The 16,119-nt window shown below is 40.3% G+C and overlaps 1 protein-coding gene across 1 annotated transcript in view; it reads right to left on the reverse strand.

Annotated features, from left to right (window-relative positions):
* Positions 1 to 2,832: 2,832 nt before the first annotated feature.
* LOC133659667 (carcinoembryonic antigen-related cell adhesion molecule 5-like) overlaps positions 2,833 to 16,119 on the reverse strand; it is a 30,549-nt gene continuing 17,262 nt past the window's right edge. The window contains exons 10-21 of the mRNA XM_062062249.1: positions 15,660 to 15,941; positions 15,295 to 15,558; positions 13,006 to 13,284; positions 12,659 to 12,928; positions 10,975 to 11,253; positions 10,622 to 10,888; positions 8,795 to 9,073; positions 8,354 to 8,608; positions 5,091 to 5,211; positions 4,968 to 4,999; positions 3,017 to 3,099; positions 2,833 to 2,946 (exon numbers count right to left, since the gene is read on the reverse strand). Coding sequence (XP_061918233.1) covers positions 3,032 to 3,099; positions 4,968 to 4,999; positions 5,091 to 5,211; positions 8,354 to 8,608; positions 8,795 to 9,073; positions 10,622 to 10,888; positions 10,975 to 11,253; positions 12,659 to 12,928; positions 13,006 to 13,284; positions 15,295 to 15,558; positions 15,660 to 15,941 — 2,396 coding nt within the window. The 3' untranslated portion in view covers positions 2,833 to 2,946; positions 3,017 to 3,031. The remainder of the gene's footprint in view (positions 2,947 to 3,016; positions 3,100 to 4,967; positions 5,000 to 5,090; positions 5,212 to 8,353; positions 8,609 to 8,794; positions 9,074 to 10,621; positions 10,889 to 10,974; positions 11,254 to 12,658; positions 12,929 to 13,005; positions 13,285 to 15,294; positions 15,559 to 15,659; positions 15,942 to 16,119) is intronic.

Consider the following 16,119-nt stretch of genomic DNA (forward strand, 5'->3'; position numbering starts at 1 on the left):
CAAAGAGTTTTGATAAGTGCTACGGTTTTGATTTTACAAGCCTTCAAAGAACCGCTGCGCTGATAATGCTGCTGTGATTTTACGAGCCTTCAAAGAACCACTGTGCCGCAGCACCTAGGAAAAAAACACAGACACAACTTCCTCTAACTCCCAGTACGAATATCGTAGAGACATGAAACAAAAACCTCTATGTAGGTCTGACTTAGAGCTAGATTTCATACACTGACATCCTTCAGCAAAAATCAACAGGAAGTTGGCAATCCATCCATCCATCCATCTTCAACCGCTTATCCGGAATCGGGTCGCGGGGACAGCAGCTCCAGCAAAGACCCCCAGACTTCCCTCTCCAGAGCAACATTTGCGACTTCCTCCTGGGGAATCCCGAAGCGTTCCCAGGCCAGAGAGGAGATGTAATCCCCCCATCTGGTCCTTGGCCTGCCGGGGGGCCTCCTCCCAGTGGGACGTGCAACCAGGACCTCCCTAGGGAGACGCTCGTGAGGCATCCGCACGAGATGCCCGAACCACCTAAGCTGGCTCCTTTCCAAGCGAAGGAGCAGCGGCTCTACTCCGAGTCTCTCTCGGGTGACTGCACTTCTCACCCTATCTCTAAGGGAGATGCCAGCCACCCTTCTGAGGAAACTCATTTCGGCCGCTTGTATCCGCGATCTTATTCTTTCGGTCATTATCAAGTTGGCAATCACCCCTTCAAAACAAAAGTTTCATAAAAACACTTATGTTTGCCTCTTTGAGCTGTAATTTGACCCCCTTAAAATACTTCAAAACTCACCTAACTTTTTACACACATCAGGACTGGCGGAAAATTGCAAAATAAGCGGGCCCGACCAACGCTGCTTGCAGCTTTAATTTTATTTATTTTTTTAGACATGTATCTCGTGCGCATGAGAAACTTTGTCGTGCGCACGAGAAACTTTTTATAAAGTTCTTAAAAACATTTTTTAATAATTGTTGTTTTTTGGGGTTTTTTAGACATGTATCTCGTGCGCATGAGATACATGTCTAAAAAAATTTAAAAAATTAAAAATATATAAATTAGTATTTATTTTTTTAAATAACTTTATAAAAAGTTGAAATAAGATTTTAATTTGATTCTAAAGATTTTTTAGATTTGCCAGAATAATTTTTTTGAATTTTAATCATAAGTTTGAAGAAATATTTCACAAATATTTTTCGTCGAAAAAACAGAAGCTAAAATGAAGAATTAAATTAAAATGTATTTATTATTCTTTACACACAAAAAAAAAATTACTTTAACATTGATTTAAATTGTCAGGAAAGAAGAGGAAGGAATTTAAAAGGTAAAAAGGTATATGTGTTTAAAAATCCTAAAATCATTTTTAAGGTTGTATTTTTTCTCTAAAATTGTCTTTCTGAAAGTTATGAGAAGCAAAGTAAAAAAAATAATGAATTTATTTAAACAAGTGAAGACCAAGTCTTTAAAATATTTTCTTGGATTTTTTAATTCTATTTGAGTTTTGTCTCTCTTAGAATTAACAATGTCGGGCAAAGCGAGACCAGCTTGCTAGTAAATAAATACAACTTAAAAAATAGAGGCAGCTCACTGGTAAGTGCTGCTATTTGAGCTATTTTTAGAACAGGCCAGCGGGCTACTCATCTGGTTCTTACGGGCTACCTGGTGCCCGCGGGCACCGTGTTGGTGACCCCTGCCGTAGATATTATGTGACTGGGCCGGCACGCAAAGGCAGTGCCTTTAAGGTTTATTGGCGCTCTGTACTTCTCCCTACGTCCGTGTACACAGCGGCGTTTTAAAAAGTCATACATTTTACTTTTTGAAACCGATACCGATACTTTCCGATATTACATTTTAAAGCATTTATCGGCATTTATCATCTCTATTTCTTATCTAAAACTGACTTTTTCTTTTTAAAAGGCTTGTTCCATGTTAAAATCGTGCTGTGTTGGTGGCCAAATCATCAATTAAATCAGTTTGAAAAGCGATGCTGTTTCACATCACATCCCTAATTCAACTTGTATCAGGAGGTACCACTGTGCATTGTACAATAAAAAAAAGATTGAACAGTATTTTTTCCATGATGTACAACAAGTAGATTACACAAAATCTAAATAACAATGTGAATGAGTGCCACAGGTCAATAGTTTTAATAGCTCACCTGTGATTGCCCAACGCACTGTTAAGATAACAACACATTCAAGATGAAAGGTACAATTGTCTTTGTTTTTACTAGAATTCTGCTGCATGATAAACATTACAACGGTATGTGAGAGTAGCGGTTAAATGCGTTTTAACTTTAACTACAGTATTTTGTGACTGGGAAAAAAAACAACACATTAATCTTCCAACATACACACAAACACGTACCATGCGCCAATAATCATTTTATTGCCGTCTGGGCATCTGCCTTATAATGTTAGATAAAATCAACCTTATAATGTTAGATAAGATCAGGCTTTAATTGCCTGAAAGGAAGAAAAAAAAACCTCCAGTTAAAAAGAGTCGAGTGAGGAATGAAGAAATTGTACCACTGCTTGAATATAATGCCTATCACAGAAGGGACTACCCGTTGGCACGTTAGCAATGAAAAGTACAAGATTATTTCTAAGGACGTCATTTGCATGTTTCTTATCATTTGCACCGATGTTTACTAAGTCTACATGTCTACAAAAAAATATTTTTCCATTTGAATAAATCCTAGCATCCATGATCCAACAGCTCCAAGTTTGGCATTTGCCAGAATAATTATATCAATTTCAGCAAAGGTCAAGCTTAAAAGGTTTAATATAAAGTATAGACAAATACAATATGCACAGAGTGTTGAAGTAACACTCAGATACCGATAAGAAATAATACATCCGTGCAGATAACTGGAGTTGTGTGGAATGAATAAATAAAAACAAGAGGCGTCTGTTAAGTTTTGTTCATGGAGGACGTCCTCATTTCTTCCTTTTCTGCAGAATTGATCAAACAAAATTAGTATTTTCAATTAGACGCTGTCGCTGACGATGTGCCTGCACTCACCTTCAAAGGATGCTCCTACACGTCGCTTTGAGATTTCGCTCCAATTTTGTACGTGTCGGTGTGCCCCAGCCTCATACTTTTTGCTTTGAGAGAACAAGACAGCTTTATTTCATTCATTTTGTTCTTCTTTGTAACTGACGGAGGCTGCAAATACTCCCAATTAAAGCCTCCATCCAATTAACTGCAGCCTCTGATAGTGGCTCGGTCAGCAAAAGCAAATAATCGCTGCGGTGTCTAATTGGGTCGAAACCCATTGGCATTCACGGCAGTGGCTGTAGGCAACGTCCTCATACATTATTTTGTCAAAACTACAAGGTGGCAGTAGCTGCGCTGGGAGGATAATGAACATTATCTACTTCAGCTGGTGTAAAATTGTACTATACTGTTGTTTACAATGAATTATTAATGCTGGCTGAGCAGTTTGCTCCTTACCAACAATACAACATTGGTTCTGTTGCTGCTGTGTTGGGCAATATAAAGTACCAATAGGTGTGGCGAAATTATTCTCTGCATTTGACCCATCACCCTTGATCACCCCCTGGGAGGTGAGGGGAGCAGTGGGCAGCAGAGGTGGCCACGCCCAGGAATCATTTTTGCTGATTTAACCCCCAATTCCAACCCTTGATGCTGAGTGCCAAGCAGGGAGGTAATGGCTCCCATTTTTATAGTCTTTGGTATGACTCGGCCGGGGTTTGAACTCACGACCTACCGATCTCAGGGCGGACACTCTAACCACTAGGCCACTGAGTACCGTATTTTAAAAAAAACATGTATACACTACCGTTCAAAAGTTTGGGGTCACATTGAAATGTCCTTATTTTTGAAGGAAAAGCACTGTACTTTTCAATGAAGATAACTTTAAACTAGTCTTAACTTGAAAGAAATACACTCTATACATTGCTAATGTGGTAAATGACTATTCTAGCTGCAAATGTCTGGTTTTTGGTGCAATATCTACATAGGTGTATAGAGGCCCATTTCCAGCAACTATCACTCCAGTGTTCTAATGGTACAATGTGTTTGCTCATTGGCTCAGAAGGCTAATTGATGATTAGAAAACCCTTGTGCAATCATGTTCACACATCTGAAAACAGTTGAGCTCGTTACAGAAGCTACAAAACTGACCTTCGTTTGAGCAGATTGAGTTTCTGGAGCATCACATTTGTGGGGTCAATTAAACGCTCAAAATGGCCAGAAAAAGAGAACTTTCATCTGAAACTCGACAGTCTATTCTTGTTCTTAGAAATGAAGGCTATTCCACAAAATTGTTTGGGTGACCCCAAACTTTTGAACGGTAGTGTAAGTCGCACTGGAGTATAAGTCGCATACTTTAATCTTTAATCTTTAATTTTTTAGAGAAATGTATTTGATAAAACCCAACACCAAGAATAGACATTTGAAAGGCAATTTAAAATAAATAAAGAATAGTGAACTACAGGCTGAATAAGTGTACGTTATATGAGGCATAAATAACCAACTGAGAACGTGCCTGGTATGTTAACGTAACATATTATGGTAAGAGTCATTCAAATAACTATAACATATAGAACATGCTATACGTTTACCAAACAATCTGTCACTCCTAATCGCTAAATCCCATGAAATCTTATACGTCTAGTCTCTTACGTGAATGAGCTAAGTAATATTATTTGATATTTTACGGTAATGTGTTAATAATTTCACACATAAGTCGCTCCTGAGTATAAGTCGCGCCCCCGGCCAAACTATGAAAAAAACTGCGACTTATAGTCCGAGAAATACGGTCGGTAATAATACTTGCTAATAATAAATGGCCATAAAGGTCAAAAAGCATGCCTGACAACTTTTGCATCTAAAAATAAGGGATTTTTTTCTGGAAACTAATGGAAAAACTGGTGTTTCCACCACACAAATTTGGAATAATAATTAGAGCATTTTTGGTATTTTCCAAAAATAACATCTGAATACTGACCTCGTTTGTGTGTTGGATATCTGGTGCTGACCCTGTGTGGTAGACATAAAGTTGACTTTGTTATTCATCAGACGTTACGCAATGTCACCAGTCCAATCCATATTAGCGGATGTTTGTATTCACCTTCTCCGTCTTTTCAGCCCAAATGCCAACAATACGCTCACTATGACGATAAGAAGACAACATCCAATGGTGATGGCAGAAACTACTCCGGCAGCAACCGAGCAGTCGCAGTCGGAGAAATCTAAAAAAACAAGACAACCATTATTCATGAGAGTCCTCAACGTCTTGCGAGGATGAAGAATTATCACTAGACTAACCCGGCCCAATTCTGCTTGACCGATGAACTCATGAACATCCCCGTTCCAACACTTTCACCAGCATAAAGGGATAAAACAGTTGTGTATTGGGGTTGTAACGGTATTGTAAATACTGCGGTATCAAAATCATCACAATAATGCCGTGGTGACGTGTGACGGTATCAACAAAAACTTGGTCAGGGTAGTTATTTTTTTGTCACGTTTGTATTTGCCGGTCTGGAACAGAGGTGGGTAGTAACGCGCTACATTTACTCCGTTACATCTACTTGAGTAACTTTTGGGATAAATTGTACTTCTAAGAGTAGTTTTAATGCAACATACTTTTACTTTTACTTGAGTATATTTACAGAGAAGAAACGCTACTTTTACTCCGATCCATTTATCTACATTCAGCTCGCTACTCGCTACTGATTTTTATCGATCTGTTAATGCACGCTTTGTTTGTTTTGGTTTGTCAGACAGACCTTCAAAGTAGGATCTATCGCAGGCCTGCGTTTCATCCAATCAAATACAGTCACTGGTGACGTTTGACTCCGTTTCACCAATCAAACAGAGCCAGGCGGTCACATGATTAACAAGCTTAAGCTTACATGAACTCAACGTCAAATTTGAGGAAGCATATCGCGGTAAGTAACGATAGTAGATATTTTGGCTGTCACCGTAGGCTGATGTTAGCTTCCCTGCTATGAATCACTGTCAAATGTACATCGTGTGGGGACACTTATTAACGCACTGCAGCCTCATAGACACACACACTCACACGCACAGTCGCACACACACTCACGCATGCATAGAAACACCAATCAGAAGTGCACAGTGTGTTCCCAGGTGCAGCCCACACCTATCAGTTTATGGTTTGCGTAAAGGCTAACTTGTTATTTTCCTTTGTAATCTCCGCCTACTGAGTCTATGGTGCTGTTAAGTTATTGTGGTTCAATTTGTCTTATTTTTTTTTAATGTTAATGTATTATTATTTAATATTGTTTTAGTTGCTTAAGAGATATTCCTGGCTCTGAATTTGATTGCTATTTTCATGTTTTTGTGCATTATTTGTTGCCGTCATCATTAAACGAACAGGTTACTCATCAGTTACTCAGTACTTGAGTAGTTTTTTCACAACATACTTTTTACTTTTACTCAAGTAAATATTTGGGTGACTACTCCTTACTTGTACTTGAGTAATACATCTCTAAAGTAACAGTACTCTTACTTGAGTACAATTTCTGGCTACTCTACCCACCTCTAGTCTGGAAGTAAAATACATCTCCCAAAATTCTGTGCATAGCGCAAGTGTGCAAGGTCTGTTTGTGGGCGGTCGCAAAGGGCAGAGAAAGATTGTTTTGCCTGACGTTTTTATCAAAATCTTTCCATGCCTTTTTGAGTTATGTTGCTAACAGACAGACAAAAACACAACCTCTTTGGTCTGCAAACTGCAAGGCAAAGCCGCTTCGTCTTCATCTGCAGCATTTCCAAGATGACACAAAGTCGGTCATAAGATGTGATGTTTTAACCCACTATTTTTTCAATAACATTGAATCAACTCGTGGTTTAAGTGAACTTGTTATCCGTGTTTTAAGTAGGGTATGTGCCGGGCGACAGCGCGGACTAAAAAGAAAGTTTGGTGACACTGCACTGCGGGAAACACAAGTAATATTAGAAGCTACTTATCTGAGTTATTGTGCAGAAATATGGGGAAACAACTACAAATGTGCGCTTCATTCACTAACTGTGTTACAAAAGCAATCAATTAGAATAATACATAATGTTGGATATAGAGAAAATTCAAACCCTTTATTTATAAATCAAAAATATTGAAATTCCACGACATAGTGCAAACAGCTCAAATGATGTACAAAGCAAACTATAACCTGCTAGCCAAGAATGTACAACAATTCTTCTCAACAAAAGAGGAGAAATATAACCTAAGAGGAAAATTTAATATAACTTATTTACACTTAAAACCTTTAGCATATCAGTATGTGAAATTAAATGATGGAATGGATTAACCAAATAAATCAAACAGAGCACCAATATGATTCAGTTTAAGAGACTGTTCAAACTACAAGTGTTCACAAAGTACACAGAACAATAATTATGATGAACATCTTGAACCCTTTTTTTCTTTTGAGATAAAGATTATTTATGTATTTAATATTTTTTTTTACTTACTATGGTATATTATTTATTTATTATTTATTTATTCACTGTTCTGTTACAGGAAATGGGATAAAACTGCTATGGTGTGAAAAGGGGTAGGATTAAATAAGCTCAGCTTCTTTCTACTCCTTTTTGGACGTGCTGTAATGAAACAACTGGAAATATGTGATGCATTACATTGTATCGTATGCATGTTCCAAATAAACTGAAACTGAACTGAACTAAAGTTGATAAACTATCACCCGGAAAATATATTTGAGGCTGCAGCGAGACCAAGCATCAATTTGTGGTATTTACATGATGAAATTAAATGTTAGTTTGTCAGTTAAATTTTCTGAGAATCAGCATTTTCCAAATAATTTTTTCACATTTGTTACACTGGATGTTTATATTGTCAGTTTAAAGACACTTCCCTGAGAGTATATTATCTATTTATTTGTTTATAACATTTGAGCAATATCTTTGTGTTCAATTACAGTAAGTGTGTTTATCCTAAATATTCCTGCCACTTCATTTTACACACTATAACATTTTTAAGTCTTTTTTGTTTTGGAAATATACGACAATAGTATTGTACCGCGGCCTTAATACTGTGATAATATCGTACAGTAATAATAATAATAATAATAATAGATTTTATTTGTAAAAAGCACTGTTGAGTAAACAACCTCAAAGTGCTATAGTGTATTAAAAAAATACAAATAAAAAGATAATACAAATAAATAAAAATAAAAACTACAACAGCCTAATAGCTAGAACTAGTATGCATATATCTAAAAAAAAAGAAGCTTTTTTTTTAAAAAAGAAGGGTTTTTAAGCCTTTTTTAAAAGCATCCACAGTCTGTGGTGCCCTCAGGTGGTCAGGGAGATCTGATACTGTTACTTCCCTCAGGTGTATGTGCAACTTACCCAAAACGTTTAACTTGTGGTGTCCTGTTACACTCTTTCCTGTTACTGCATTTTGGGCAGTGCAGGTGTATTTCCCAGCGTCAGAGCCCCTGCTTGAAGTGATGAGGTACACAGGCCCGTGTGCACCCGCAGGGTTTCCGTCAAATAGCCATGTAAAGCTCGCTGTCGGTAGGGACATGGTAGAGCAGTGAAGCATTATGTGTTGTCCGATGTGGACCGAGTCCGGGCCTTCGATAGTCAAGCTGTCAGGTCCATCTGGGATGTGACATTTATTTGTTAGGAACATTTGCTGGAAGAATAGGCTTCAAAAAGCCAACAAAACTGAACAGTCATCATAGATGACATCATGCAGATATGTCGGCAAATCCCATGTACAGTGTGCATAAAAGAGAGTGATAGCTTTGTTTCTTACTAACGGCAAGAAGAGCATGTTACGCTTACGCTGGATAAAAAGATGCATCGGCCGGCTGATTTCATCACTGACGCCATTGGACAGGTTGCACCTGAATGGTCCCTGGTCAAAGCGGGTCACGTTGACGATGGTAAGCATGGAACCTCCGTCCATAATATTAACTCTCTCGCTGGCCGTGACCGGAGAGCTGCCATTCAACCAATGGAAAGCGAGTCCTGATCCCGTAGAGAAGGAGCAGGACATCGTGACGGAGTGGAACTCAAACATCACGGTGACATTTGAAGTGAGAACCACATTGGAAACCGGTGCTGTGGGTGATAAAAACAACAAAAATCTCCAAAAATCCATTTAACAAAGTCAAATACAAATAAGAGTAGCTGGACAGAATAAAAATAGGATAGGATAGGACTTTATTGTCATTGCGCAAGTACAACGAAACTATGTCTTCAGCACAAACCTGTTCAAGATTAGACAAACAAACAGTGTACAGGGTTACAGAACAGGAACGCTGATGGGTCGCCAAAGATGGGAAAAAGGTAAAACGCTGGGGAAGAAGATGAGTAAAAAAATACAATCTAGACTGGGCTCCTAAGGGGGCCCAGTCTGGGGTGGGAAAAAACCTCCATGCCATGCACACATAAACATGTTACATATAATCACGACAACTCGCAAACAGGGGGGTCCCTGGAGGTCGACTGCTGCTATAAAGCGCTGCCAGCCGTCCATCACCCCGAAGCATACTTGCCAACCTTGAGACCTCCAAATTCGGGAGATTTGGGGGGGGGAGGTTGAGGTGGGCGGGGTTGGGGTGGGCAGGGCCAGGGGGCGGGGTTAAGGGGGGAGGAGTATATTTATAGCTAGAATTCACTTAAATTCAAGTATTTCTGATATATATATATATAAATAAAATAAATACTTGACTTTCAGTGAATTCTAGCTATATATATATATATATATATATATATATATATACATATAAATAAAATAAATACTTGAAATACACACATAACACTCCTCTCTACTCATTGTTGTATTTGAAAGTGCAGTGCTTTGCAGCCAGTAGCACAGCCTTTGAAGGAGCATAGGTATAAAAGTTAAAATACCAATGATTGTCACACACACACTAGGTGTGGCGAAATATTCTCTGCATTTGACCCATCACCCTTGATCACCCCCTGGGAGTTGAGGGGAGCAGTGGGCAGCAGCGGTGGCCGCGCCCGGGAATCATTTTTGGGGATTTAACCCCGAAATCCAACCCTTGATGCTGAGTGCCAAGCAGGGAGGTAATGGGTCCCATTTTTATAGTCTTTGGTATGACTCAGCCGGGGTTTGAACTCACAACCTACCCATCTCAGGGCGGACACTCTAACCACTAGGCCACTGAGTAGGTATGGGCAGTGTAATATTCTGGGTTGGAGTCAATAACCAGGCGAGGTGACAAAGTTACTTCTCTTTACTTCATACTTCAGAACCGATTCCCACACTTGCCGTCAGGGTGCGCAATACAACGTATACCGTTGGCCAACCAAAAAGTAACCACAGAACACTATATGGTATAGTGTTCTGTTGTGACTTTTTGGTTGGCCAAGCGGATGTGACGACAGGCTGTCCTCACTCAGGTCCGCACGGACCTGGAGGGGGCGTTCCTTAAGTCCGGCTGGAAATCGAGAGAAATTCGGGAGAATTGTTGTCCCAGGAGATTTTTGGGAGAGACACTGAAATTTGTGAGTCTCCCGGAAAATTCGGGAGGGTTGGCAAGTATGCCCCGAAGGGGAATCAATCAAAAATAACAAAAATCTACATTTAAATTGTAAGGTTACATAGAGGGGGTAAAAAAATATTTCATCTTTACTTACTCTGTATGAAGATGGATGATGGTTGGGTTGTCTGGTCTTTCAGAGTTTTGCTATTAAAAGCCCGACAACTGTAGTTCCCACTTTGATTCTCTTGAACATTCCTCAGTTTGAGCACCGGTCTGGTTTTAGGCAGCAAGTCTCCGTTGAGAAACCACTGAAACGCGGCAGGCGGTCTGGATGCAGCAGAGCAGGTCAAGCTAATGTTTGACCCTCTCTCAAAGTATTCTTGTGACGGAAATAACTTTAAATCGATGCCTTCTGGCCCATCTGTTGCAATACATGAACAAACAAAGCAGGTAAACCAACAATAATGCAGCCCAAGTAAAAAGAAGAAAACTGAAGTGTGGACTCACAGTTGATGGAGAGTTTCACAGGACGGCTGGTGGAGTTGCTGAAGTTATTAAACACCAAACACATGAAAGGTCCCTCGTCATAGCGGCTCACGCTAGTTAAGGTAACGACGTCACCTTTGTCGTTGATGTGGACCCGTTCACTGGCCGTCAACTCGGCACTGCCATTCCGCCAAGAAAAACTGGGGAAAGATCCACTACAAGAGCAGGAAAGACTGACTGAGCTGCTGAACTCTCCCACTTCTGTGGTGCTGGGAATGATCACCACATTGGAGATTTCTGCTACGGGCAGAACAAAAAAAGAAGCATATGAGGAGCTATAATTGAGAGAATAATTTTGTTGCTAACAGCAGAGGAACTAATAGCTTTTTTATTGTTGAAAAATGCACAAAAAGTTATTGCATCCTACCAGTCAGTTATTAGTATTTCTAAAGTAATGCTTTATCAGGCATGAACAAGAGAGTATATAGGAGACACTGAATGCTTCATTAAAAAGCAGTACTACCTAGCTAAAACAAAAAACATAATAATAATGTTCTACGGCCTTCTTTCATCTCCGTAATATCGCTAAAATTCGTTCCATTTTGTCCACAAGCGATGCTGAGATCATTATCCATGCGTTCGTTACATCTCGTCTCGATTACTGTAACGTTTTATTTTCGGGCCTCCCTATGTCTAGCATTAAAAGATTACAGATGGTACAAAATGCGGCTGCTAGACTTTTGACAAAAACAAGAAAGTTTGATCATATTACGCCTATACTGGCTCACTTGCACTGGCTTCCTGTGCACCTAAGATGCGACTTTAAGGTTTTACTACTTACGTATAAAATACTACACGGTCAAGCTCCTGCCTATCTTGCCGATTGTATTGTACCATATGTCCCGGCAAGAAATCTGCGTTCAAAGAACTCTGGCTTATTAGTGATTCCCAGAGCCTAAAAAAAGTCTGCGGGCTATAGGGCGTTTTCTATTCGGGCTCCAATACTATGGAATGCCCTCCCGGTAAAAGTTAGAGATGCTACCTCAGTAAAGCATTTAAGTCTCATCTTAAAACTCATTTGTATACTATAGCCTTTAAATAGACTCCCTTTTTAGACCAGTTGATCTGCCGTTTCTTTTCTTTTCTTTTCTACTCTGCTCCCAACCCGGGGTGGACCGCTAGCCTGTCCATCAGATGGGGAGATCTCTACGCTGCTGACCCGTCTCCACTCGGGATGGTTCCTGCTGGCCCCAGTATGGACTGGACTTTCGCTGATGTGTTGGACTTTCACAATATTATGTCAGACCCACTCCACATCCATTGCTTTCGGTCTCCCCTAGAGGGGGGGGAGGGTTACCCACATATGCGGTCCTCTCCAAGGTTTCTCATAGTCATTCACATTGACGTCCCACTGGGGTGAGTTTTCCTTGCCCGTATGTGGGCTCTGTACCGAGGATGTCGTTGTGGCTTGTACAGCCCTTTGAGACACTTGTGATTTAGGGCTATATAGATAAACATTGATTGATTGATTGATTAACCAATTAGTGACCAGTAGTGGTTGACATACTGCATGTTACAGCCTTGCAGTAGTACCTGCTTAAGTCAAAGAAAAGCATCAGCTCCACCCGTTGATTACCATTGGATCAAGTAATGTAGCATCCAAAAAAATGTATGGATAACATCGAAATACTTTTATCAAGCTTACATCTTGTCACAGAAATTGCTACAGGCGCCGATGTTTGATTCCTCAGAGTTTTGTTGTTAAAGGCCTGACAGCTGTAGTTTCCACTCTGATCCAGATGAATGTTCAAAAGTTGTAGTTCCGGTCTAGCGTAGGACAGCAGGTCTCCATTTCGGAACCAACGGAACAGTGGGGGAGGGCCTGAGTCAACCAAGCACACAAGGCTAATGTCCGAACCTTCGTCGTATTGTTCTTGGGAGGGAGAGCTTATCAAATTAATATTCTCTGGCCCAACTGTGTGAATGCAAAAAAAATAATAATATTGACATTTAGACAAATGGAATAAAATAGAATGCAGCGTTGAAACTTACAGATGATAGACAGGGCGACTGGTTTGCTGGTGCCATTACTGATCGGATTGATCACATGACACCTGAAAGGCCCCTGGTCATAGCGAGTCACATTGACTATGGTGAGCATTGAACCTCCATTCGTAATTTTAACGTTCTCGCTGGCTGTGACTTCTGAACTGCTGTTCAGCCAGAGGAACGAGGCCAAGGATCCAGTGGTGGAGCAGGATAGGCTGACGGAACCACTGAATTCTAAAATGTCAGTGGCATTAGCCTTGATCTCTACAGAGGAAATTGGTGCTGTGGAAGAAACAAAAAGTGACAACCATTTAGGTTCATCTGTATGTCGAACTCACCCTGGACACACACTATTCTCCCCTCTCCCCTCAGGCAGGAGACTACGCTCCATCCAGACCCACACCTCCCGCCACCTGAACAGTTTTTCCCCTCAGCCATCAGGCAAATGAACAATAACTCCTAACAGTAGCTCCTTGAACTCCTTGAATTCCTTGAATTCCTTCTAAGTCTATCTGATAGCTCAGTTACAGCTCTTTTTATTACCAAATATGTGTTTTATGTTGCACGATTGCACCAAGAAAAATTCCTAGTTTGTGAACCCGTTCTCAAACAATGGCTATAAAACTATTCTGATTCTGATTCTGATTCTGAACTAATGTCCAAGTTCAATTAAAACCATGTACGGTTATGGGAAAAGATTAGGGCATCCTGCAGTAGGTGCTCCCAAGTCCAGAGCTTCTGACACGAAACAATATATTTTTTAATAATAATCAGCAATAGTCCTGTACACTTTAATATAGCGTATAACAATACGACAATGGTTACTGCTTCAATACAGCTTCCCTGTAGGACGTACTTCTATTTCAAGAGGTAGTCAACAACGCCATAAAACAGACATCGGGCTGTTGTCATACAGGCCCCTATCCATCTATCCTGTTTTCTCTCTTTGATCTATCTTCTGTCTCTCTATCTCAACCCAACAAGGTTGATGCACACCAAGTGGGTTCTGTTTTTTCCTTAGAGGGAGTTTGCCTCTGTCACTAAAATTCTCAGTTAACATGGGGTCAGGAAGGCTGGTCCAAGACCTGCGCCAGAGACGTCTGTTGTGACTTGGCGCTATATTAATAATGAAATAATAATACCATCTTTACTTGACATGATGTGCTGTGATTGTGTTAAGCAGTAATATATACTGTATTTTTCGGACTATAGGGCACACTTAAAATCCTTTCATTTTCTTATAACCCGGTGCGTTTAATGTACATATTAATACCGGTTGTGCTTACCGATCGCAAAACAATTTTATGTTGTACATTGTGTAAAGATAAGTGTGACCAGTAGATGGCAGTCACACATAAGGGACAGGTGTGGACTGCAGGTTGAAGCCTGTTTAATAAATTACGCTTGCAAGTACCGGTAAGCATGCAAGACCAAAACTTAAATGATTCATTGAGAATACAGAACATTACACACGGCACTCCAAAATCTGTCAAAATGTTTTAGTACGACTTTGGTAAGCTTGGAAGCCGCACTGCTTGATGGAGCGTGTAGCATTACGGCTACCATAGTCTGACGTACTGTGCTTCAACATTTATTGCATGTATTGTTATGGTGTGTGTATAGGACCCCAAAACGGAACCTATTAGAAGACATATTATCTGGTGTGTATTTTTGCAATATTATGCAAAACCAACTTTTCTTACCTATTGGTACCTGCTGATATGTGTTTGGGGTGTGCATAAGTCCCGAAAATTTGCGCGCGTCAGCCATTGTAGTCCCCACCGTAGTCAATAAGGTCCTTCTTTTTCTCTATCCTCTTGTTGTGGGCCATTCATCCTCCGCTCTTGCCATTTCTAATACAAAGCAGCGTTCAGTTCTAACTTATATCTGTCAGGCTCGCTATGGAAGCGCTAAAAACTAACCGCTACAACAAAGATGACGGGGAGAAGTCGCAGTCGAAGTGGAGCCACGTAAATAAGACCACCCACAAAGTAGCGCATCCTGAGAAGACGGTCAGAAAGCGGTTTGAAGATGGTCTGTATAGGACATATAATCTACGCAAAATGTTGAGCAAAGAAGCACCATTACATGTCATGTAGACCACAAGGAAGTGTTTTAAATGTGGAAAAAAAAATCATAATGACCCCTTTATTGCTCCTTATAGTCCAGTTCGCTTTTTGTATTAAAATGAATGTGCCGTATAATCCGGTGCGCCCTATGGTCGGAAAAATAAGGTAGTTGTCCTTTAATTTATCTTATTTACATTGCAACCAGCTGTAAAGAGATACATACCCACTATAGTAATAGCTGAGATCCGAGTTTGATATTTCTGAGTTTTGTTATTGGAGGCATGGCAGCTGTAGTTCCCGCTCTGGTTTTCCTGAACGTTTGTAAGTACTAACAGCGGTCCAGTAGCGGACAAAGGGTCACCATTGAGAAACCACTGAAACAATGCAGGAGGTCTGGATGAAGCGGAGCAGGACAGTCTGATGTTCGACCCTTTTTTGAAGTATTCTAGTGATGGCGATGTAGTTAAACGGATGTTTTCTGGGCCATCTGTACAGTCAATGGTGGAAAAAGAAAAATCAAGATTAAGAATGTAAAACGAACGGTGAAGTTCTGGTCAGAAGAAAACAAAAATCAAGTGAGGATCTTACAGCTGATGAAGAGGTTGACTGGATTGCTGGTGCCATTACTGATTAGATTAAACACGAGACACCTAAACGGTCCCTGGTCATAGCGTGTCACACCGACTATGGTGAGCTTGGAGCCTCCATCAGTGAGCTGAACTCTGTCGCTGGCTGTAATCTCAGAGCTGCCATTAAACCAAAGGAATGAAAGTCCTGATCCAGTAGAGAAGGAGCAAGTCATAGTGACAGAGCTGGTTGACTCCAGTAAGTCAGTGGTGTTTGGAACCAAGACCACATTGGTGATCAGTTCTGTGGATGAAAAATACATGCACAGTTGTAAAATCCAACAGGCAAGTGAAAGCTGTAGTGTAGTGTAGCAGCTTCCCCTGGTGGGGAAGTCGGGAAATGACTGTGATTTGTATTCTGTACACAACATTGTGTAAATTTGAAACCACTCACTACCAGTGCATCAATCTGTCAGCTTTTA

Source organism: Entelurus aequoreus, linkage group LG11, assembly GCF_033978785.1.
Source record: "Entelurus aequoreus isolate RoL-2023_Sb linkage group LG11, RoL_Eaeq_v1.1, whole genome shotgun sequence".
Classification (NCBI taxonomy): Eukaryota; Metazoa; Chordata; class Actinopteri; order Syngnathiformes; family Syngnathidae; genus Entelurus; species Entelurus aequoreus.